The 23850-nt window shown below is 47.9% G+C and overlaps 1 protein-coding gene across 1 annotated transcript in view; it reads right to left on the bottom strand.

The window, feature by feature from the left end:
• LOC128814689 (rho GTPase-activating protein 7-like) overlaps positions 1-21918 on the bottom strand; it is a 46239-nt gene extending 24321 nt beyond the window's left edge. Inside the window, exon 1 of the mRNA XM_053990779.1 lies at positions 21860-21918. Within this exon, the coding sequence (XP_053846754.1) occupies positions 21860-21866 (7 nt within the window). The 5' untranslated portion in view covers positions 21867-21918. The remainder of the gene's footprint in view (positions 1-21859) is intronic.
• Positions 21919-23850: the final 1932 nt, after the last annotated feature.

Below are 23850 nucleotides of genomic sequence, written 5' to 3'. Positions count from 1 at the left end.
GGATGTTAAAGGTGGTGGGGAATAACTGTCAGTTAAAAAGAAGAAAATTAATAAGCTCACTAGGAAGGGATTTAAAATTGAAAATAATTAGATGAAATTAAGGGGGGAAAAATAGGTTAACAAAACCAAAACCCCCCAAGAAGGAACTCCATTGGTTGTGAAATATTTTTCCAGGGGCAAAGACTGAAACTTTATCATCTATGATGAAAGAGAGGTTAGACAAACTGCACATACATGTATTGCAGGGAGAAAGATGTACGAGCAGAAACACTGACTGTGTCACTATTTTTCCTTTCTTGTAAGACAAGAGTAAGGTGAATAAAGTCTTTAACCTTTTTTAAAAAGAGGAAAATAATATTGTTAATTATAGACTCTTGGATATGCTGAAATGCTGTTGAAGTCAAAACTTAAATCCATCACATTTTAGAAGTAGCATCTTGTTACCACTCTGGTCTTCCTGTCAGAAAGCAGCTGTGTGAGAACAGAAGTATGAGAAAATAAGCACATTCAGTGGCCCCCTGAAATTAACAATAGGTTTTTTTCCCTGAAAGTCAAGATACAACGTTTTGGGTCCAAGTCATTCAAAAAGCTCTTGAACTACAGGAAGCCTATTCTCTTGGTTTGTCCCTCTGTAGTCATTCAAAACCATTTAGACCAGGTTTTCCAGGCTTCACCATCAAAATCTTAAAACATGATTAAAAACTTTCAGATGGTTTTCATGTTATTTTCTCCACCTCCCAATGAACTTTGCTTGGCTGCTTTCACTGGGACATTCCAGTGAAACCTGCAGGAGATAAAGCATTATCCCATTTCCAAGCTTGCTTTCACAGAGCTGAACTCTAGAAAATGCTGCTATGTATCCTAACAGGATCAGGTCATCATTAATTCTAATTTTTATATCTTCCTTTCTAAACCCAGCCTTCAATTAAAAGGTCACAACAATACAAAATGGTAGGGAATTACCCACACCCTACCCTCTCTTACCTCTTCTGGAAATCCCTGCAAAATAAAACCCAGGGAGAATTCCCCTTCTAATACCAGATAACAACTGGGATTCAAAGACAAGTCCTTTTTAAAATGGAAATGTAAAATGTCCTGGTTATTCCTGTATCCCTGAGAAGTCGGTGCCTTTATAAGGCTGTTTACCTGCTCCTATGATAATCACAGCTACTCCATGTTGTTATGAAAGGAAATATTGTGGAATTTTTGCTCCTGGAAAACAACACAATGTTGCCTCAGCCAGCAGGTGTCAATTGATTTGATCTTTCCTCCTTTAAATTCCGATGCCCTAATTTCCATTAAAATTGTGTAATCTGTTTCTCATTAGAGCAGGTCAAATCTCAAGCTGGAATTTAGCTTTTGCCTTCTGTTGTTCAAAGTTAAGCATTTTTTAGAGTGGAAAACACTATGCTATCATGACGAGTTCCAGGGATTTTCTCAGGAACTTTTAGGGTTAGACTAAACAAATGGAAGAATTCTTTCAGAACTGTGGAAGATCCTAAAATGTGGGTGAGAGAGAGTGGCAACAAAACCCATAACTTCTTTCATAGATTCACAGAGACCATTTAACATGAAAAAGCTCAGGAGAAATGTAGTGGGTGCATGGAGCTGGAAATCTATGTCCAATGTTCATGTCTAGGAACAGAGCATGGAGGAGTTTAAGTAGTGCAGGGAATGGGGTACCCAGAGCAAAATCACAGCTCTGGCCCCCAGCCAGCCAAGAAAAACGAGCAGAGTAAGCACTTTGATTTTCTCAATCACTTAACTACTTCTATCTCAAGAGCCACTTAAAAGCAAAGGTGACATTGAAGGCAGAGCCACTGACACTTCTGAGTGTCAGTCTCTACATGAAAGCTTTAACCTGCAGAGCCTTGGCCAGGGTTCTTGAGGAACAGAGCAAAATCTGTGCTCACAACCAGACCCTCCTGAGGAGGGAAAGCACTTGATCGATAACGCAGCCTTGGAGGTTTTGTTTCAGTTCTTTCTTCCAAAATGTAGTCAATGCTTTGGATAAATATAACTGGATTGAAAGCATACTGCAAAAAAAGTTCAAGTTCAAGTCAAAATCTCACTGCTCAAGCTTAAAAAAACAGTTCTGCCTAGGCTGCAGAAAAAAAAAATGTTGCTTGTAATCTCTTACGTTTCCTACTCCCAATGTTTTCTCTAAAAGGTTTGTCATCTCTGTTATTGAAATGCATTTCTAGAATCATAACAAGACTTGGGCTTGGTTTATTTATGCTCCAGCAAGAGCAGGCCCTTCATAGAGGAATGAATAAGTTGCTGAAATGGTCCTGAGGAAGCTTTTAGATTGCACCTGCTTATCTTTGGACCTGAGATATTTGGGAATAGATGACTCTTACCTCTGTGCACCACACAGAAGCACTGTCAGTAATGCTTGGTTTTTTAATCAAAGTAACATCATTTCAGACATGACAAAATGTTGTTTCAAGCAAAGCAGTCCAGCTAGAATCTGCTACTCTCCAGAGTAAATTTTTGAGACTAATGTTCTGCAGAAGGAAACTCTTGAGGGTTTTCATGTGAGGAACAAATCCAAAAGAGTAAGTTGCTACATAACCAGCACGTGTCCCAGGCATTAGTGAACACAGTGTCCTGCCTTGGACAGTGGTGGCCATTGCCAAAGACATTACATGATGTGGGAGAGCCAGACAAACACATGGGAGTAAAAAAAAAACCATCACAAAATGTATGAAGTTCCTCTCCGTATTATGTGTGGAACTGTATGGGAAAGAAAAGTATCTTCTTTCAACTGCTCCCACACATGAAGCCACAGATCTTATCTGGCTTTGATTCACAAAGCCTTGTTTCAAAGCCCTCTGCCCACTGCCTGCTTGTGGTGACCTGGATGGGAGCTGCACACAGCCCTCACTGCTGCTGCTCAACACGGATATTTTACATGGAGGGAGAAGTTAGGGACAGAAGCAGCTCACCTCTGTCTCAGCACTGAGACACAATCTACAGCCAGTGATGTCCTCTCTCTTCTGGAGGGGTTCTGCAGGCTGGGCACACCTGGGGAACCTCATTCCTGCTCGGAGTGACTGTCAGTTCAGCAGCACACAGAGAGAACAAACTCACCAGGACATTTTCAGCTGTTTAAATAAATAAACCCAGACTGCCCACTCTATGTCTTATCAGGCATGAATGGGTGATCCATTCTAGAAACGACACTTTGATACTTGAGAAATAAAACCTTTTGCATAAAATAACCAACAGGAATAAGTTCTGTTCTGCTGTGTCCCTCTGACACGTGAGCAGGTGTGAAGTTGTTCACAAACCCACACCGAGCTGTTCCTTTCTCCAGCCAGTGCAGTGTGAGCCAAGTGCCTTGGCACAAGCAGGAGCCTTTTCCTGATGCAGCCCCACCATTTCACCAGGGTTTGAGTTTGGTTTGTAGGGAAACAGAGTCACAGAGGAAGATTCCTCAAGAGACTGCAGTGTGCACCATCCCTGGCTGAGGAGGTGATGTGACACAGAGTGATAGACAGCTCAGCCCTTCCCTCTGGAGATCAGAAATTGCTGTGACACTGCTGTGAACCAAGACCGAGTGAAACAGGATCTGTATCCAACCCTGCATCCTCTTTCAGTCATGGCTCTTGAAAAACAGTGGTTTCTTGCCTGGTCAGAAAAGCAGAACACTGCCTTGTGCTTACCTTTCTTCCTATCTTCATTATATCTCAGCTGTTGAGCAAAGTGGTTGGAAGAGAATTCTTCAAAGGCCCAGTGGATGCTCATTCCAGCAACAAATCAAAGCAGCTGGACAGGTAATTTTTTTTGCCAATCAGCTAAAGCCAGTGCCTCCTAATTTTAGCAGATTGATTTTGCACGTGAAAAGACAGTTTCTGTTTCTAACAATATGTGTTAACAGCTCAGGAAGCAGCAACAGGCAAGTGCCATCTCAGAGCAAAGACTGTCCTGAGGTTATCTGTGCCTGCAGTCAGATCTGGAAATCCCTTGAGAACAGGTTTGCTTGTGAGTGTTTTCAAGAACTCCTTGCTTTTGAGCTAAATAGGTGCCAGAGAAATAAAGACATCTGAATGTCAGAGCTAGGGTCCTGAGCTATTACCAGTGGTGTGGTATTGCCATCAGTGTGAGCAATGGGAGGCAAAGGAACATGGGGGGGTTTATTATCAAAGAGCAATGTATGGTGACTCACATCTATAAGAAGCACTAGAATGTTAATTTGGAAATTTTGGCAGTTTATTGGTGAAATTGAATTATAGAATAGTAAAACCTGAAAAGTAATTAGGTTTTTGATAGAATAATCATGAAAACCATGTAACAAATACTGGCTTGAGTGCTGCACAGTTTGGCCACAGTCATGTCCTTGCTTCATTATTTGTAAAGCCATAGTTTTGTCCAGATGAATAATTGGGGACCAAAAGATTTTACCTACGGTTTTGCTCTTTGTTATGAGCAACTAATACCACAGTGACCTTGTCCAGCTTGCATCCCCCCATAAGCTGAAGCTATTTCCAAAGGTATTTGCCAAGTATTAACCAATCTGTTTCCAGGAATGTGACAATAACAGAGAAAGAAAAAGTAAAGGTGGTCAGTTTGAGCCAAATATATCTTTATAGACTATGGACTGATTTTATGATACACTTGATCTTTTCCTGGCTCAAATTTAAAATAATTCCTTGAAATCTTTGAGATCCTTCCAGAAAACACCTCTGTTCTATTTCTGTAGGTTTTTTATATATCCTCATTTCAATGACAAATCCTTAAGCTTTTCAGTTGAATCACTAATGTTAGGCCAATGGTAAACTTCTGAAAACGCAATTGTTGTTAGGGAGAAATAACAGCCAAAAGATTTTGATAAATAGCCTCAACAGATTCTATAAATATATGTAGCATTTTCATCTGAAAAGAAGCACAGCTCATATCTGGACCTCAGAGAAACTGAGACCCATTTTAGCTTCTCACTCTGGCACTTTGAATAAGAAGATGTCAAAAGAAACAAGAATAAAGCAACCAATGAGGAGGGGGAAAAACAAAAAGGAAACTGCAGATCAGTATCTGTAAGGCAAAGTGTAAAATTGCAGTAGCAACTTTCAAATCCATTTTCTGAATGTACAAGACATGCTGTCTAGTCAGGGAGCTACAGAGGAGCTCCCCTTGCAGCTTTTCCATGGATTGTGACAAGAGCCAAGGAACAGGTCAATATTCTGAGTGCTTTAAAAATAATTTCCTTTGCAGCAGCTCTAAGAAGTAGAAGTACCTTGGAAAGATGACAGTGTTGCTTTAATCATGTATCTCATTTTTACAATAGGCCTGGAATTGATGTCAAATCAGTTTAAAGGCAACATAAAAGCAGATTCATATGCTATAGTAGGCTTAGCCTCCTTAATAGACTACAGTGTATCTCAGCAATGCCTGGGAGCTTGTTTTATTCTCTGCATGATAATTGTTTACTGAAAGATGATAATAAAGTTAACATATAAAACCAGCTTTTAAAATATTTTAGGAGCATATTAGAGCTCTGGAAGTAAATATTTAACATAATGAATAGACAGTGTCCAGCTCTCTTGTCTGTAACAGGAATTGATTTTCCCTCTTTCCAGCACCCACCTGTACTGACCTAAAATGCTCTGTCTAATAATACTGAGAAGAAACTACTGAAAGAGTTCAGCCATGGCTGGATGGAAAATTCACTCCCCCTTCCTAAAATTTAGTTCTCTAAATATCCAGATAAGCCGCGATCAGGGGAACTAGCTAGAGAGCCTAGCCAGCTCAGAGTGGGATAGGGATGCTGGCACAGTTTTCCTGTCCTCCAGGTCCCAGAAGGTATTTCTGTTTCTGCACCCAACTGTCCCAGCTGCCACAAACCAGGGCATGGCCAAACCCAAGGTGGAACAGCACCTCCTGCCCCAGCCATGGACGTGCTGGAAGCCAGAGCACCGAGACAGACTGGGGGCACGGAGCAGCACTGCGCTCCCTGCTCAGGACCCCCATGCACGGGGGCTTCCCAGCAGGCTCTGTGTGCTCTGATGATAAATATGATGATATGTGTGTTATGGGTGCAGCGTGTCTCTCGTCAGAGCCTGAGCTGTGTACATAACTCGTGCTGACCTCTTCCTTCTCCACCGAGGCACTCCTCCGAGCCAGAGATCTGTCGGGCGTCACCAGGCTGCTTATTTGACGCACTATTTTTAAATAACTCACAAATATTTAAACAACATTTCTATCAGCATTACATGTTTAGAAGACATCCAGGAATGTCAAGAGTACCCGGGCTGGCTGGCCCACTTAGAGCACAGCCCTGCAGCAGTGCCGAGCTGTCGAGTGGCCTGCAGCTCACACCAGCCCATGCACAGCCCCTGGCAAGCGGCGCGGAGCTTTCAGCGCCCCGGCAAGAGGGGTCTCGTGAGACAGGCTGGGAATGCACAGTGTGACTGTCTGAGACACCCAGCCTTGGTTGTGGTTTAGTTGTGATTGCATTTTGGGGGATAACAAAGAGCCCAAAGTCACTGCTGAAGACATCAGTATCCAATTTTTGGTCCTTTCATCTCTCGGACGTCTCTCAGCCGCTCTCAGATCCTCTCCTGGAGGAGCTGGCAGCACCCATTCTGGCTAACAAAGCTTTGCTGGTTCTGAGAAAGGCTGTGAGCCTCAGGTAGTCTGGAGACTAACTGAGCCAGAGTTCCTGTCACACAGCAGTTTGAAGACAAAAGCCAGTTGGATTTTAGTCCTAATTTAATGCACATTTAGGACACATGTCTGTATCTTCCATAACATCTCCGCTATCAGCTGATGGCTGTAAAGGCATCCACTATCCAGGCAATACTGCAAAGCAATTTGATAATCAATTTCTGCTTTGAAAAAGAATCAAGGCCAGTAAAGCTTGGTTTTAAGACCTGAAAGCCTTTGCATGGGTTATTTTACCACTATTATATCTGGCTATAACAGACTTTCAAAACTCAACAGAAGAGTATTTCACACATTCTGAATTTGAAGAAGATTGCTGCTAAGATGTTCAAAATAGAAATACTGACACTGAAGCACCCAAACCAATAAAACCTGTTCATAAAAGCACTTCACATCAAAAGGCATTGATGTGCTTTAGCTTACTTCAGATTTCAGCAGCACTCAGTCCTTGCCTAAGACTGGAGCAAAGCTTGGTGCCAGTCTACCTGTGATGGGAGGCTACATCCACTCTTACACGTGTCCAGGCACAACACACCCCCTTTATTGAGCCAGTTTTTCCTTGGATGGCTTGGCTGTGTAGATAATTAGAGGACAGGGAGCTGACAGGTCACCACAGCATTGTCTTAAGAGAGGGCTGGCAAGGAGTATGAAGCACATTGCAAATCTTCACCTTCTTCTCAAAGCAGTGCTGGCTAAAGGTGTCTAAGTCAGACTGGTAGCAAACACACATGCATTTCCTTTGCTTGCCAAGTATCCCCAACATTACTTGGGAGTAATGTCATAGGCTGGAGCAGAGTTAGGTTTGGAAGGAACAAGGTACATATTAGCTACATGGGCAAGGTGGCATGTCAAGTTTGCATTCCCTGTGTAAAAGGCTTTAGAAGGACCAAGGGAAAAAAAGCACATTTTCCTGTCAATATTAGGATGCCAGCACATGTAAACACCTGTGAGTTGTGCCCTGCAGAAAAGCAATTCCTCAATTTCTGCAAAACATCTTCATCTAATAGTCTGCATACTACAAGCCCATCTCAGTAAGATCTAACTCTCCTTTGCAGAGAAGACACCATTCCTATGTCTGTCACTGGCAGAGAAGTAAAAGGATTCCAAACACCCTTCCCAACACGTTGCCAATACATAAAAGTAGGAACCCAGATCTCAGCCAAGGCCAGAGGCTGGATGTGCCCTTTTCTGTGGGTGCAAACCCTCCAAAAATGAATGCGTAGGTGTGTGCTGCAGTTCATGTGTTGCTAAGTTTAGGGACATTTACCTTTGCCTACAAAGCACTGCCACATATTTCTGTGACAGGAGGCTTTGCCTTGTCTCCCCACATTTAAGAATAACTATTGTTGTCAGGTTCCAGCTGGACACAGGAATGCTGTGCAGTTTCTGCTGTGGCATTCAGATAGTCCTTACCTCTGATAATAGAGAGTGAGGGAGTGCCTGGGCTGACAGGACCTGATGGGTTGGTTTCCATCAATATCACTTACTCAACTTCACTATAACTTTTTGCAGTTCTTCTAAAGGAAGCAGTATAGAAAAAAAAAATCATACATGGTGTCTTTGCTCCTCTCCACAAATGCCCCACTTCATCTTTAAGAAATAAAAACAGCAAATAGGAAAGAAAACAAAGAGGAAAGGACACTGCTCTGTTGCAACATCAAGCCAGCGTAAGCAGTGACAGCACCCACATGAAATATTTTACCATTAATGGCTCCAATAGAAATCTTTCTGGATGATCTATGGAAGCTCTGCATCAGAAATAGTCTAAGCTTTGCTCAGCCCCATTTCAAAATCATGGTTCTCTGCTGAGAAGGGAGTTGCCCTCACATGTACCATCAAATTTAGAAATCCATTTAAGTCCTTTTGATGTTATTTGAATGATCACTTCTGAAAGGTTATAAAACAAAATGCAGCTAAGCCATATTTGTTTTTTCTGCAAGGTTTGGAAAGTGTAAACACTTAAATCATCAACAAAGTGCATATCATTCATATTCACCATACCTTTTAAAAGCATACTTAGCATACCGCTGAGAAAGATTACTCTGCTGACAAAAATCAAGTGTCTGGAATAATTTAAAGGAGTGCATTTCACAATCCATCATTCCAGAATAAGAGAACAAGGAACTGCTCAGTTAAATTAAATTGTGAGTTACTCTGGAACAAATTAAAGGAAATTAATCTCTGCACTATGTCTAGTCCAGACGTGTAATTCGGGGCTGATGCTATTAAAAGCCAAATGGTCTAGCTGGGTTTCATAAAGACTGAATAATTTTACAACTAATATTTGTTTGCACTCTTGCACAACATGAGAAGCAGCAGGACTGTGGCTTGTAAGATGAGCTGGCAGTTTCAGGCCAGTGCTCTTCAAGGACTTTTTGAAGGAGAACAGGTGTGGGAAAGCAGCCTGGGAATGGTGGGACAGAAGCAAAGAGGTCAGCAAAGAGAGAGGATGCTCATTGCTCCCACCATGGCATGTTTGAACAGCAGGGCCTTTCCCTGGACACTTTGGTGGCCACCAGGGCTGGATTTGGTCCATGTGGGGCAGCTCAAGGGCTGCGTGTCACACCCTGCCCAGCCCCAGCTGCTTCAGGGGGGCCCTTCTGGGCTGGAAGCGGTTTGCTCTCTGAGAAAAGGATTTTATTTGATAACCCCAGAGCCCACATGCAGACACAGTCCAGCTCAGCAGAACAGATGATCTCCTGAGGAGACTCTAAAAACAGCGGAGTGAATGAACAAACTTAACAGAAGAGTGTAATAAGTGGTAACAATCCGTTTTAGCTTTGCATGTGTTACCCAAAGCCCACTTCTCTAAGTGTACTTTTAACTCTTTTCCTTTTCTCCCTTTCCCCCCCCCGCCTTTAAATAACCATTTACTATCAACTGCCTCCTTCATTTTCACTTTAAATTTTCAGTTTCTTTTCTCCCTGGCTTTGTATAGACATATTTAATCAGAATGTTTCATAGCGGATAAAAGAGTAGTTTGAAAAACAATGCTCCAATGGGATGAAAACCCCTTTATGACCAGTTACCCTTAAAAAGTAAATTAGAATATTATCCTCATATACCTGACAGCATTCCAGGGAAAGCATGAGCATATTTAATTTACATTAATTGCCCTAACTAGGTCGTTTTTAAGCAGTGGTGGCTGTGGCCAGTGGAGGAGCCAGCTGAGCACTGAGAACCTGAAATGTTTAGTGACCTGGAAGGTTTAATGGCAGAGCAGGACTTCACTCATTGTGAAACATTTCACAAATCTCAAGGCACAGATCTCCATTTTTCCAGGTGGAGCAGACACTGGAGGGCGAGTGAAGCTGTGTCTTTGGGCTGGAGCTGCAAGGAAACCTGCAGGAGAGCCAGCAGTGCTGCTCAGGCTTCTCAGCCTGCAGCCTGAGGTTGTGTAACTCCTCAGGAATGCACGCCTGCAGGCTGGTGTGCTGGGCCAGGCTTGGCTCTGAGCTGAGGAGTCAGCTGTGAGTCAGCTCCACAGCCTCACAGCCACGCAGGGGCAGCCACAGCCTGGGACCTGACCTGGTTCTGGTGCTGCCACCAGCAAACAGGCCAAGTGGATTTCATCCCTGGCAGCACAGCTTGTTCCTCTCTTGTGTCCAGCCTGATGTGGTTACCCCTAGTTTGTAAATCCACACACTAATCAGCCTGGGAGTTTATATCTCCATAAGTTCTGATTTCCAGTGTGCTGTACTTCTCCATAGCAAAAGAGGCATTTTGGTGCCCCAGGTTCTACCTGCACACTCCAGAAGGGACACAATACAGAGCTCTTCCTCTGAAGAGCTCTGCTGAATGGGAGAGGGCAAGGTAACAAGTCAAGTTTGCATTCCCTGTGTAAAAGGCTTTAGAAGGACCAAGAAAAAAACACATTTTCCTGTCAATATTAGGATGCCAGCACACGTAAACACCTGTGAGTTGTGCCCTACAGAAAAGCAATTTCTCACTTTCTGTAAAACATCTTGACCTACTATTTTGCATACTACAAGCCCATCTCAGTAAGATCTAAATCTCTTCTGCAGAGAAGACACCATCCCACTGTCTGTCACTGGCAGAGAAGTGAAAGGACTCCAAACACCCTTCCCAACACGCTGCCACTACAAAGTAGGAGCCCAGATCTCAGCCAAGGCCAGAGGCTGGATGTGCCCTTTTCTGTGGGTCTAAACCTACAGAAGGCAAAGTGAGAGAGGAGATATGCACAAGGTCATACAGCAGGGGAATGAATGGGCAAATCCAAATACAAAAGCCCTTCCAGGACCTCACCCTTCAGGCCAGCCACACGCTGTCTCTTCTGAAATCAGGAAAAATGAGCATGGGAGAGAATTTCCATCATCTCAGTGTGATTAATCCTACTCTGCTGTAACTGCTGAAATACCAACCATTTGTTTTTATGCATTTGGCAAAACACCTTTCCCTTTTATTGCCTCGGTCAAATCAGCCCAATTTTTCAGGCTGATTGGGCATTTGGCACCTAAATGGCTCTGCTGCTGCAGGACGGCCGAGCCCCGGCACAGGCAGATTGATAGCACTGAGCCTCAGGTAAGGCTGCTCCATTTTCCTGCAGACTGATTAGTACTGTCTATTCCAGCGATTTAAGTGTTTTTTCAAAGAACACATTTGAAGAGCTGAAATGGATACACACTGTCAGCTCCTGGCAGTTTAAGTGCAAACAGCTGCCCTGAAAGCTCTGTGCAGCACCACAAAGAGATGAGCCTCTATGAAAGCAAGTCAATCAAAGAAGATAAATCTTTGTGTCAGTTCCAATTATTGAGATACTCCAGTTAACTCAGGGAATCATAGACATTAGACTGGCTTTAAATGCCCACGTGGTTGAGACTATACCATTGCTCCTGGGAGGCAGTTTCACTGTCTGACAGATCAAGAGGCTTTTCTCAGCTAGTTAATTCCAATTAAGTTTTTCCTCTCAATTTCATCCTACTATCCATTATCCTCAGTCAGCTACCCTTCACAATTCCTCTCCTGCCATGCTGCTCCTGCCAAGACTTCTGGAAATAGTGACATTATTACAAGTACCTGGTGATGACACCCATGAGGCCTCCCAGTGCCCCCCAGGCCTGGGAGAAAAGATGGTTTCTGTCTTAAAGAGCTTTTTTCCAGCTTCTACAGCCTTTAAATAAAGCTCTAGACTTTAATTCAGGTATGTCAGTAACCTCCCCTCCTTGTGCTTTGCCTCTTGCCCTCTGATAAACTTTGTTTCTCCTGGCTCCCCTGACTTCAGGTAGCAATCAAAGTGTAAAGGAGATGTGTTTAGATGGTGTAACACTTGGAAAGAGCTGCTGCTGCAGAATTACCTCCTGATATTTTCCTAGAAGTCCACAAGCATTGGTGTCCTGGAAGGTGTCATGAGAATAGATAACAAAATACAAAAGATTACACTACTGCCTTATGAACTTTATATAAAGCAAAATTACAGGGGATTCCAGTAAATAATTCCTTAACTTCCTCCTCCAAATGGGAATGTCTGTGCCCTTCAAACTGGACGGGATTCACCAGTGTCTTGTCTCTGATATCAAAAGAGGCTGGTCACACAGCACAGCTCCCCTCCCCTCAACCACATTGCTGTCCCTCTCACACACTCAGGAAGACAAATGGAATTAAACAATCTGTAAACATATTCTTCCAGCTCAGGAAGGTCAAGGGGTTTGCAAGTTTATTTCAAGAAACAAGAGGAATTTAGCCCTTTATTGAACACAGCAGCCAGCATCAAAGGATGGCGAGCTCCTCTGAGGAAGCAGGTCCCCTTACCCCAGGGCAGGGCTGCCAGGGGTAAAGTGTGTGCATGGCCAGGTCAGGGCTGGAGCTCCAGCCCAGATTTACACCAGTGTAAAGGAAAGCACTCCCCAGCCCAGTATTTACATTATTCAGGCCAAGGAAAAAATGTAGTGGCAGCTGTGAACAGCCCTGATAGGAGGATCTTCATGCAAGGGTTTAGTTTGTTGTTGCAGCTGACTCTCTGCATCTCCTTTATCTTCTTTCCCCCCCACCTCCTTTCAGAGATGGTTGACCTTAAATGCAAAGGGATAACGTGGGTCAGGAGGAGTGTTTATTATGTATGAGTTATTTTCTTTCATGTTAGCAAAATCCTTTTGTAGAAGTTGGCAGAAGTCCCTGTTACAGCTAAATTTTGGACCCATGGGTGATCTGGAATTTAAGATTATTTATGTCTCAGTATAAAAAAAGCAGTGGAAAGGAAGCAAATTCAAAGAAAATAATCAGAGCACAGCTGAGGTCTGTAGCTTTACTTGTTTAAAGCATTCAAGTCTATCACTGCCCTCATCTTCACTGATGTTGGGTGACTCTTTCAGTGGTTTGAGGCTTGTGTGTGGAAGCTGGAACATTTGTAGGAATTACACAGCACACTATTTCAGTGTTGTTACACAAGGCAAGGAGCATGAAGCACTTTACAGATTCCCAGAACTGACTTGCACAGCAGAGCTCCTGCGTGCAGGTGTGCTGACATTACCTGCAACTCCTGTTGCACTTGAACTTCTCTGCACTGCAGGTACAGAGAGCAACAGCAAGTGGGGAGCAAATCCTGCTGCTGCTGTCACTCCAGTCCCCTGTCCCCAGCCCACGGCTTTCACTGGGCTGGCTCTGCACGGGTTACCCAAAGCCCACTTCTCGAAGGGTACTTTTACTCCTTTCCCGGGGTGACAGGCAGCCAGACTCTGCAGTCCTCACCCACTCTGGTACCTGGTTCCTCAGCAGATCACCCCTGGCTCCAGGGATCTGTTTGCAGTGTAAAAAGGAACTGCTGAGTGTGAACCAGAGCTGAAGTTCAGCCCTGGTCTGCCAGCGCTGTCCAGGCTGGGGTCATTGCAGGGAAGATCATTCCTGAAGGGTGGGGCTATAAAGAACATTTTTAGGAAAGGGTTATTTTTGTGAGCTTATTCCCAGAATGGTCCCAGGGTAAATCCATACTGGCTGTTTTTCTAAGTCTCATTTACCCTTAATCAACATTCACAGAAAACTGAGGCAAAAGTTCTTAAAATATTCAGAGAGCAGCTTTGCTTCTTGACCATGCTATTTCACAGCCATCTTCCAGCAAAGGTAAAGAGAAAACCACAGTGGTTCCTCATAAACAGGCACAAGAGAAAACTCTCAAAACCTTGTACCATCAGAGTCAGGGGCCAACCCCAGTGAAGGATAAGCTCTGCCCACACTTCTCCTTTGGCTGCTCATTTTTGTAGCAGACCTCTCTGCAAACAAACACCATTCCTTGATCCCATAGCCCACCCCTCCTGTGCACAGAGCAAGGAAGAAAGCAGCACCCCACAGCCCCTCCAAACTGTGCCCCAGCATCCAGGGGTAGCTGTTCCTACTCAGCCCGAGGTTGAGAAGACCTGTCTCAGCTTTGAAGAACACATTTGAATGCACAGCAGTTTTCACTTTGAGGCGTCCTCCCCCTCCAGCACAGCAGACATCAAATATGTGCATTTTTAATGCTCTGCCAGCTCTGCAGCCATCGGGTTGGATCAGCAACGGGAGCTTGCCTGAGTAATCCAGGTGTCTGTGGAATGTCAGAGCCTGCAGGTACAGTGAGGGTGACATTTTCAGAAGTATCTACGTTTCTTAGGCTCTTCAACCTCCATTGAAACTTGCTTGAGGTGAATTTGAATGGAACACAGGCCCCCAGATCACTTTTGTATTTTAGGTTAGCTTCTATCCTTAAATTTTGTAATAAACGCACTGCTTGGAAAGTTGGGAGCAGAGTAGGAGTTTGGATAGCATGGGCATAAATGAACAAAATTCCTTTGACTATAGAAAGTATATTTAATGTGGTGCTCAAGGTCACACAGCAAATCAATGGGCAAAACTGAAGCACAGCCCTGAGGGCATATTACTTGCAATCAGATGCAGGAGTAATTGAGTAATTGCACAGACTCAGAAGCAGCATTACATCAACTTAACATATGGCTAGAAAGGGGCTTGGGGAGCTTCAGTGATTTGCTGAAGGGGAGCCAGAGTCAAGAGCAGGGCTGGCATTAGATGTGAGCAGCTAATATCACACAGGTAACCTGGCACAGGGAAGTCTGCTGCTATTTATACTCCATAAAAATTCTGATTTTAGTGCCTTAGTTGTCAGCATATCTGCTGCTGGAAACATGAGCAGTCCTCCACTTGAAGGACACATCTTGCTGACTGTTGGCACTGTGCTGGGAGACCCTGAGGTGAGAGACACCCAGTGACTTGGCTCTGGCACCTGGCAAGACACTGCTGGGTAGGTGTGTCCCAGTGAGAACCTGCCCCTTGGCTGCTGAGCTTCCCCACGAGCTGCTGGCCCAGCAGCATCTTTACCAGCCCTACCTGGCAACCACTTGCCTCTCATTTCAGCTGTCAAAATTCTATTTATGCTAGTGCAGTGTTTCCTGTTTCCTAATTTGGATGGTTCCCTCAGTCATTTTTCCACTAAAATGCTTAAGCATTTTTTGAAAACATCTAAACAGGAAGAGGCCTGACCTCTCCTCCCTGAACATGGTGTGCTCCCTGCTCCTGGCAGCAGCAGATCACTCCTGGGCCAGCTGCTGTGGTGACTCCAGGACGGGCTGAGGGTGGATCCATACCTTGGGATGCACGTGGGCTCTGCTTGTGTGCACTCATGGCTTGCCTTGAAAGGCTCAGCAGTCTTGGGATCCCAGGCAAAGCCCTTCCTATTCACACCCTGCTGGCCCCCCAGTCCAGCTCACTGCCTTGCCTGACTGTGCAGAGGGATCCCAGGTTCTGGTCAGCTGGTCATGCCCCGAAAGGGAACAGTGCCCACTGACTCCAGTGCTTTGATGTTGGGCCAGACACTTGAAGCAGACACTGGGCAGCTCCTCCCCTGTGCACTTTCCTTGGCACAGAATGGCCTGAGGGGTTTTCCCACCTGGGGCATCCATCATCACTGCTCCTCACCTGGGAAAATGCAGCCCCTGGGACAGAGCCATCCCCACCCTTGCTTCCAGGCCCCAGGGAGGAATTTCTCTTTCCCTGAGCTGGACAAGCTCTACACCCCAGGATTCGGGGCTGTGCTTGCACTCCTTGCCATTGGGAGGCTGGATGAAGCATCCAGGCACATCCAGCCCAGCCCCACTGCAGGACCCAGGGACACTTTTGGGGTGCTGGGATGGGGGTCCCAGGGCACTAGCTCCTCTCCTTGGGAGAGCAGTGCTGCCCTCAACAGCCCGGGGGTTTAGACAGACAAACGCCCTGCACATGACTGATGCCGAGTGGGGCAGATCTGCAGCAGAGCCCAGAAGCAATGAGGAGGTACTTTCCTTACTGCTGGCAGTGCACAGTTCCCTGGCACTGGCACATCCCAGCTCTGGGGCACTGCCTCAGCCCTGGGGACACAGCAGGAGTCTGTGCTGCATTCCCAACCAACAGGAGAGTGGGATAAATGGGAAAAAATTGGTTCTGCCTTCAGGAGGTGGAGAAGCTAATGCACTTCATTTCCAGGAGTATCCACATAGCCCCAGGGAAGGAGAGAAGCAGTGCCAAAGCCTCTGCCAACCCCTCTGGCCGTGGGACAGTGAGGGAACCACCCTGCAGCCCCACTGCTACGGAGCCCACTTGCCCAGGGCTGGGCTAACAGCCACGCTGCCCGGGGCTCTCCTTGCAGGGGTTTGTTTAGTGGCCAGGCTCCAGATCCAGCTCCTTGCTGGTGCAAATCAAAAGCTGACTCATCTGAGGGTGACAGGACAGAAAAAGAGCGAAAAAACCCAACAAGTGAAAGGAAACTTGGGGCCCTGCATGTGTCTGTGCCCACAGACTGCTCCTGCAGAGCTCTTGGGCAGCTGCCTGCCAGCACACCCTTATCTGCACCCTCCTCCAGAAGCCCTAAGTGTCTGGAAATCACATTCAGTACCTGCAGTGGGACATATTTAACATACTCGTGTGGGGCCTTGCAGCAGTTTGGTCATGCTGCAGAATTAATCTGAGATTGGTGATAACTGCAGAAAATTAGATTTATGTTAATTTTTTTAAGGTTGGAGGTTTTTCTCAAAAAGTTGCTGTTCCAAGTCCCAGCTCTATCCTCCAGCAGTGAATCTGTAGTGCCACAGGAAGGAGCACTCTGGGGTGTCTTTGGGGCTTGGGCAGGTGGCCTCACCTGGCACTGGCTGCTTGGAGCAGGAGCCAGGTTGTGGCCACGTTTTCATGGAATGCTGTGAGGCTGCACCACTTCCCCAGAGCTGGAACTGGGCTCCAGCCCCCCAGCACAGCAAACCCTTCTTCTCCCAGCTCTGCTCAAGCACCCTCTGCTGTGTTGGCTGCTGCAGGGGCATGGGAATGACAGTGTGCTCAGGCACCTGGAGCATTTCGGGAGGCCCCTGACACTAAGGCACAGTCACTATCGTGGCTAAGCAAGATTTGTAGATGTTCTGGGAAGAGGGGGGAAGGCAATCCCAGACAAAGGAAAGCAATCCTGTGTTATTGGTCAGGAAGATTCATGTGGTGAACATTAATAGCAGCCCGTGGCTTGCAGCAATGGCCCATCCATCTTGTCTGTGGCAGGGAGCACGCACTGCTGGTGCCTGGGCAGCACAGGGGCTGACAGCCAGGGCACCAGCTGCTATTCACATTTCTCCAGGTTCAGTGGTACAGGCAGCAGCTCCCCTCTCCCACACGGAGCACAGCCCTGCTTCCCCTCACTCAGTGCATGCCTGTGCCCACCCAGCCTCCCTGTGCACAAGGAGCAGCAGGGGAGCTGCTCTCCAGGCTGGACCAGCATCCAGAGCACAACATCCCTGCTCAGGCTGGGCAGAGCTGATCTCACGATCAGAGAGAGCACAAGGAAAGCATCCCACTGTACATCCCTGCCCGTGTTGTTTGTTTAGCCTTAGATTGGGAAAGCTGTGCTTGATTTTGGTGGCAAATGAAAGCCACAGAGAGAAGCAATCATTAATTCAACAGCTACACTTCACCCAAGAGCTGCCTGGGTGCAGTGGGGGGGTGGCCTCGCCAGTCTGGGTCTGTACATAAACCACTTCAAACAGGAGGCTTTAAATGCTGTCATTGCTTTAGTCACTCAGCAAACGCTTCACACTTTTATATACTCATAGCCTTTTAATAATATACCAAGTTTTTACAGAGCTGTACCAAGTTCAGAAGATGACCTGCCTGTCCCATCACCAGCCTGCCCAAAGCTGACCACATGTGACATGTACGTTGTGCTGACCCCTGCTCAGCACAACACTCAGTGGAAAAACACCCGCAATTAATGCTCCCTGTGCTACCCAGCCAATTAAAGATTCAGCTTGGATGGGAGAGGAAGTGCAGGGTCCAGCATGGTTTCCTGTGTGCCTATAAATATCCTCTGGGATGCTTTAGGCAGAGGTCAGCCCCAGGCAGCTGCACGAGGGCTGGCCTCCTTTGCCTTGTGCTGGTGGAGTGACAAAACTTGTCCCCCCTTAGAGCAAGAGCTTTGGGACACAGAGGGAGCTCCTGCTGCATCACCTGATGTTGATCAGAGTTTGACATTTGCTGCAGTGGGAGCAGGGCCACTGATACCTGCCAGGGCAGGGGTCCCACCAGGGTCACCCCTGTGGGCTGGCACCATGTGAACCTCTCCAGTCACCTGTTGGTGTCTCAGACTTTGCTGAGTGGCACATGAAAGCTAGAAATGTTTCCAAAAATGCTCTAGAAGACAAGAACAGACAAAAAGATGCTATTTGTGTGCTTTGGTCCAGCAAAGGGACTTTAGGGAGCAGTTTTGCCCTGCCTAGGGTGGGTTGGTTGGGGGTCCCCAGCACAAGTGGCACTCCTGGTCCCTGCAAACCCAAGCACACTGTGACATCTAGTGGCAAGTTACCCAGAGCCCAGGGAAAGCTGTGTCTGACAGGCCTTTCCCACAGCTCCCTGCCAGCCAGCCCAGACAGGTTTGCTTTGTCACACACTCTTGAGGTGTCTCTGTGCACCTAAACCTGTATTTCTGTGTGACAGGGAGTGCTGCATGCATGTGTGAGTAGGTGTGAGAGTATGACAGCTCCTTGCTCAGGCCGAGGTGTGCAGGTGACAGGGACCATACTTGGTGTGCAGCTTGGGCCATATGTGACATGGCTTTCAGCCTGTGTCCCCCAGCAGTGACCAGTGCTGGTGTTTGACCAGCTCAGGGGGCATTGCCAACATTTCCCACAAGCCAGGGGCACCCAGATCAGAGAGGTGGAGCAGCAGACAGGGCACCCTGTACCTTCCTGCACATTCACCTTCACCTCCTCCCCGTCCTTTGGCAAGGTTTATTTAATATTTCATCCTTTTTTGCAGACTCAGTTCGATTTTGTGCACCACACATTCCATATTAGCTGAATAATGCTACAGAAATTAAATCAATAGGCTCTTCCTAACAAGTAGAAAGGCCCCATCATGCACGTCTGGGCAGCGTGAGTCAGGGATGTCATCTGATTACTGGGCTGCTTTGTGAAAGAAGGGACAAACAGATACCAAATATGGGGAGTAAAACTGAGGAAAAAGGTCACATTTTGATTAGAGCCTCATTCCTGTGTGAGAGTTCAGAACTGGGCAGGAAAGTGGGAAACATCTGTGTGATGAGCACCAGCCTCTTCACACAAGCCCCCACCACAGACCTGGCCCCCACAAACTCCCTGCTCCTGCAGGACGATGGAAACAACAGCAAAGTCTGCAGTGTCAGAGCCCTGGGAAGCTGAAACCAGGGTGGGCAGCACCAATCCTGCTTCAGGTGCTTCAGGTCTCTGAGCAGGCTGAGACCTACGAGTGGTGGCCAGGCTCCAGTGCCAGAGCATGTCAGGCACCACAGGAAAACCTCCCGAGCTCCAGCAGGGCCTCTCCTTTGTATCTGCCTTTCATAAAGCTTTGTTTAATGCACAAAATGGATTCTATGTGATTTATTCACCAGAGAAGCCAAGTTCCCTTCCCACACAAGCATTCCTTCCAACAGCTCCAGGTCCTGCCTTTTCCCAGGAGCACTGAGGGAAGCAGGATGAGGTGGAGGAGGGATGGGAACAGCAGGCAGTGTGTGTGCTCAGCCCCCTGCTGCACAAGGCTTGCTGGACCAGTTTTTGGCAGGTGTCAGATTTTTTGGAGAGCCAGATTTTTGGCAGGTGTCAGATAACGTTAACCCTGGAAGTGTGAACCCTGGAAATGGTGAACTTCAGAAGCTGAAACAGCAAATTTATACCAAAAAGAACAGCAACCCACACAAAAACATTCCCAGAAACACCTCCCCATTTCTTAACAGCGCTCTGATCACAGGGCTGGTGCTGGGGACAGGGGGGACCTTGCTGCCAGCCACAAGTGCTGACCCCAGCAGCCCCCAGCACTGCACAGCCCCCGTGGGACTGTGGGACCTGGCTGGCCCTGCTGCCCACCTCAGGCTGGGCTCCATGCCTGGAGCTCTGCCAGCAGCTGTCCCCAGGGAATGAGCCCACAGAGGACGGGTGGATGGTGGCTTCTGCCTGCCCAGTGCCCCGTGGCACAGCAGTCATGGCTAAAGGAGGGTTCTTCCCTGTGGCAGGGCCCTTCCTGACCTCCAGCCAGCACCTCTCTGGTCACTTCCCACAGTGTCATTGCAGCAGCACTCCAGGGCAGAGTGCTCTTATGGTGAATACCCGGCAACACAACCCATTCCTCCTCATGACTCTTAGCTGATGTCAACAACTCATTCATTTCCAAAACACAAGTCATTTTCTACCTTAAAAAGTACACCTCTGCTACTGCCTGGGAGACCTCTGTGAACCAAGAGATGGATGCTCAGCCCTGGCCTGAAATGCAGCAAACTAATTGTGTTTCTCCCCAGTTCTCGTGCTTGGCACATCGCCAGGGTGACGCAGAGCAATGAGAAATAAATTGACTCGAAACTTGGCCAGAGAGCATCAGCAAACAGAGGGTTGAAAACTCAGCTTGATTTATTTTACAGAGAGGCAAAGGACAAGAAATGCAGTGCTATTCCCAGTTGTGGTCCTGGCAAAGGTCCTGCAAGATCCATGTGAGAGCAGAGCTGCTGGTGAGGCTGGGCAGCCTCACCAGGGTCTGTCTGACAGGGGAGCATCACTGGGAAGGGACATGACACTAATTCCCTTTCTGAAAACATTCACTGCAACCCTTGCCTCTCCTGCCCAGAGAATACAAAGTGTTTTACATGAAGCAATAAAGTAAAGGCCACGTTCTGACACGCAGATGTTTAATGCCCTCCTACAGAGCTGTCGGAGTTGCTGTAGGATTTTTTGGCATTGCAAAGCAAGCCTTTGGCAAAGGCTGGAGCTGGGGTTGATGGCCAGAGAAATGCCAGGACTGCCCCAGCATGGGGCACCAGTTCCTGCTGTCGGAGAGCTCCAGCCTTGGCAGAGGGACCTGGGCACAGCAGGAATGGGGCAAGAGAGGCACTGAGGGTTGAGCCAGCTGAGACAAAAACCACCCTGGGGGGAGCACAGCTGGGCATGGAGGCCTGGAGCAGCAGCACTGTCCCTCTCCAGCCCCTGCTCGTGCTGGGGGACAGCCACACACTGCTGCAGGTTCAGGCACCCGCCCCAAAGGTCCCCTCTCGCCTTTCCTCCCAGAAAACAGATCACTTTTGCTATTGCTTTTCAGGAAAATGCATTATTGCTCAGGGTGACCTCTTCTGATGCTGGAGGCCTGACATGCTGTCCCCACAGAGAGTGTCCCTGCTGCTGCTGTTTTCCCAGCTCTGCTACCCCACTTGGTCCCTATGGGAAAGCCATTCTCTGCCCTGGCTGTGCTCACACCACAGGGATGAGACTCCGTGGGAGCACTGAGGGTCCTGGTGCTCCCTGGGGAGCAGCAGGGCTGGAGCCAGGCTGGTGGCAGCAGGATGGGCGGCTGCTCCCCTCGAGAGGACAAACCTTTGCCAGGCAGGGACCTTCTGCCACGCTGCCTGTCTCTGGGACAGCTGTGCTGTGCCACTGGATGCCCACTGTGGGACTTGCAGATGCTAAGTGCTAGATCTCAAAATTCCTAGAAACTATTTTTTTTCTTTAAAATTCTAAATAAAATACCTAATGGAAAAACTTTCTGTTTTCTGTTAAGTGACCCAAATAGAAGCAGCACATCCCAGGAGGGAACAGCCAGACCCACACCTCTGCTGTTCCCTCCCGAGTTCGTGCCTTGTTTTCCGGCTGATTGCATTATAGTTTGATTGCTGGTTTTAAAACCTTAAAGAAACAGAGTAACCCAGGAAAGAAAACAGACCTCCTCCTACCTTCCATGGGGAGAGGCAACTGCAGCGGGGCACTGTCCTGTGCAGAAGTTACTCCTGTGTCCCTGCGAGCGAGCAAGTCCTGCCTGGGGCAGCTGAACTCCAGCCCCATCTGCTCGGCTTTAAGCAGGACAGCTGAGATCCCACCCAGGACGGGGTGGAGAATCCTCCCTGGGAAAGAGCAGCTCGGTCACAGCTCCTTGCAGCCGCTCTGCGCATCCCGCCGCGGCTCTGACACGCCGCTTCCTTTCTCTGGCGCTGGGAATTCAGCAGCAGCCTCTCCGGCTGCCATCTCTCAGCAGCACCTGCGGCTGAGCCCGCCGCAGGGATCGTGCCGGGCAGTGCCCCGCGTGTGCGAGGCATGGGTCCCACCGGGGAGTACTGGCAGCATAAACACGGGATGCACACCGTTTGGATCTGTGGCAGGATGGAGGGCAGTGGAGCGCACAGAGGTACTCGAAGCACTGCAGTTACATCAGTGAGAAATCCTCGAGGAACTGGAGCACGGCCCAGCGGAGTGAGCTCAGTGCAAAGCACACTGTGAGTGCTCCACTGCAGACACCGCCCTGACACTGCTCCAGTTCTGCCAGAGGCCACGGGACAAACACGTTAAACCCAGGAGTCCTTTAGGCTGAAACTCTTTGGCACAGCAAAGGTTATTTTTCTCTAAAACAAAGTCTCTGTGGAGCTCATTGTGTCTGGAGCAGAGGCAGCTGAGCACGGTTTGAGTGTCCCTGGCAGCGAGCAGCCCCTGGGTGAGGTGGCCGGGCCCTGCACGCCAGGTGAGGTGCATGGAGGGCAGCACCCGCCTTCATGGCAGCTCACCGAGCGCTGTGTGCCTCGGAGCTGCCTCGGGCTGTGGGCACGTAGAGGCTGCTAGCGCCGCGCTTTAAGGTGCTTATTGCCCAGCACAAGCTTTTATTCAGCTCTGGATGAGCTCCAGCTTTGTGACTGAACTGCCCAGCACCAGGCAGCTCCCACAGCCCAGCTCTGGTTCCCACTGCCACAGCTCACACAGGGGACACTTCACTTCCATTACCGTGGAGAGATGGAGATGGGGGAAGCAGATACAGCAGCAGAGACACAGCTGTCATTGCTGCCAGACCAGTGCTGGCCCTGCTCTGTGTTTTCAGCACTCACAGCACACAGAGGATTCCTGACAGGGCACTGGTGATCGTTGCTGACTCGCTCTGTGCCACTCACACCAGCTAACGAAGTTAAGCACTAATGTTAATGCCTAAGATACATATGATTCAAACTGAAAATTGCTACCACTCATAAGGTTTCTGGTTGGAATTGGCTTCTGTGACATTCAGACTCAGGTCCTGGTCACTCTGACCAGGGTGTGGTTAGGATAGTCACATCCCTTAACGAGGTACATGGGTGTGGTGAGAACAGAAATTAGCTTTTGATGCCTTCTGAAATGGGATGTGTGAAGGAATAGGCTTTTCTGACTTCCTTTCCCAGAGGATATGGAGACACAAGGCTCACAGGGCACCCTCAGCAAAGGGGCCCAGCAGATGGTGTCACCCCAGCTGACTGGGGTGGCAGTGCCTGGAGAAGCCAGCACTCTGCAGGACTCTGGTCCCTGCATCACAATACCTAGCACAGAAATTGAGTAGAAAAGACGAAAATTCCTCTTCAAAAGAGGAGCACAAAGCCCTGGAGCGTTCCAAGTCACATCTCGCACGCTTGCACACCATGAACACTAATCTGAGGAGACCTGGCACTGCTGGCTCACCCAGGCAGGGCAGCGGGACAGCAGGACAGCGGGACAGCAGGACAGCAGGACAGGACAGCAGTGCTGTGGCTGATGTGTTGTCTCTCTTTGCAGCCAGCCCCACTCGTGGCTCTGTGCCTCCATGTGATGCCTGCTCCCCGGAGGCCGCCTGACCCCGGCTTCCTTCCCAGCCTCTCTGAACTGCCGGGCCCTCAGAGGAGCAGCACCACGGTATTTTTAGCCTGTTTACAAAGACAGAGCAGAGATTTGTGTG

The sequence above is a fragment of the Vidua macroura genome, chromosome 15 (assembly GCF_024509145.1).
Source record: "Vidua macroura isolate BioBank_ID:100142 chromosome 15, ASM2450914v1, whole genome shotgun sequence".
Lineage (NCBI taxonomy): Eukaryota > Metazoa > Chordata > Aves > Passeriformes > Viduidae > Vidua > Vidua macroura.
Note: the sequence above shows the minus strand (reverse complement) of the source record. Positions and strands in the feature narration are given on the sequence as shown.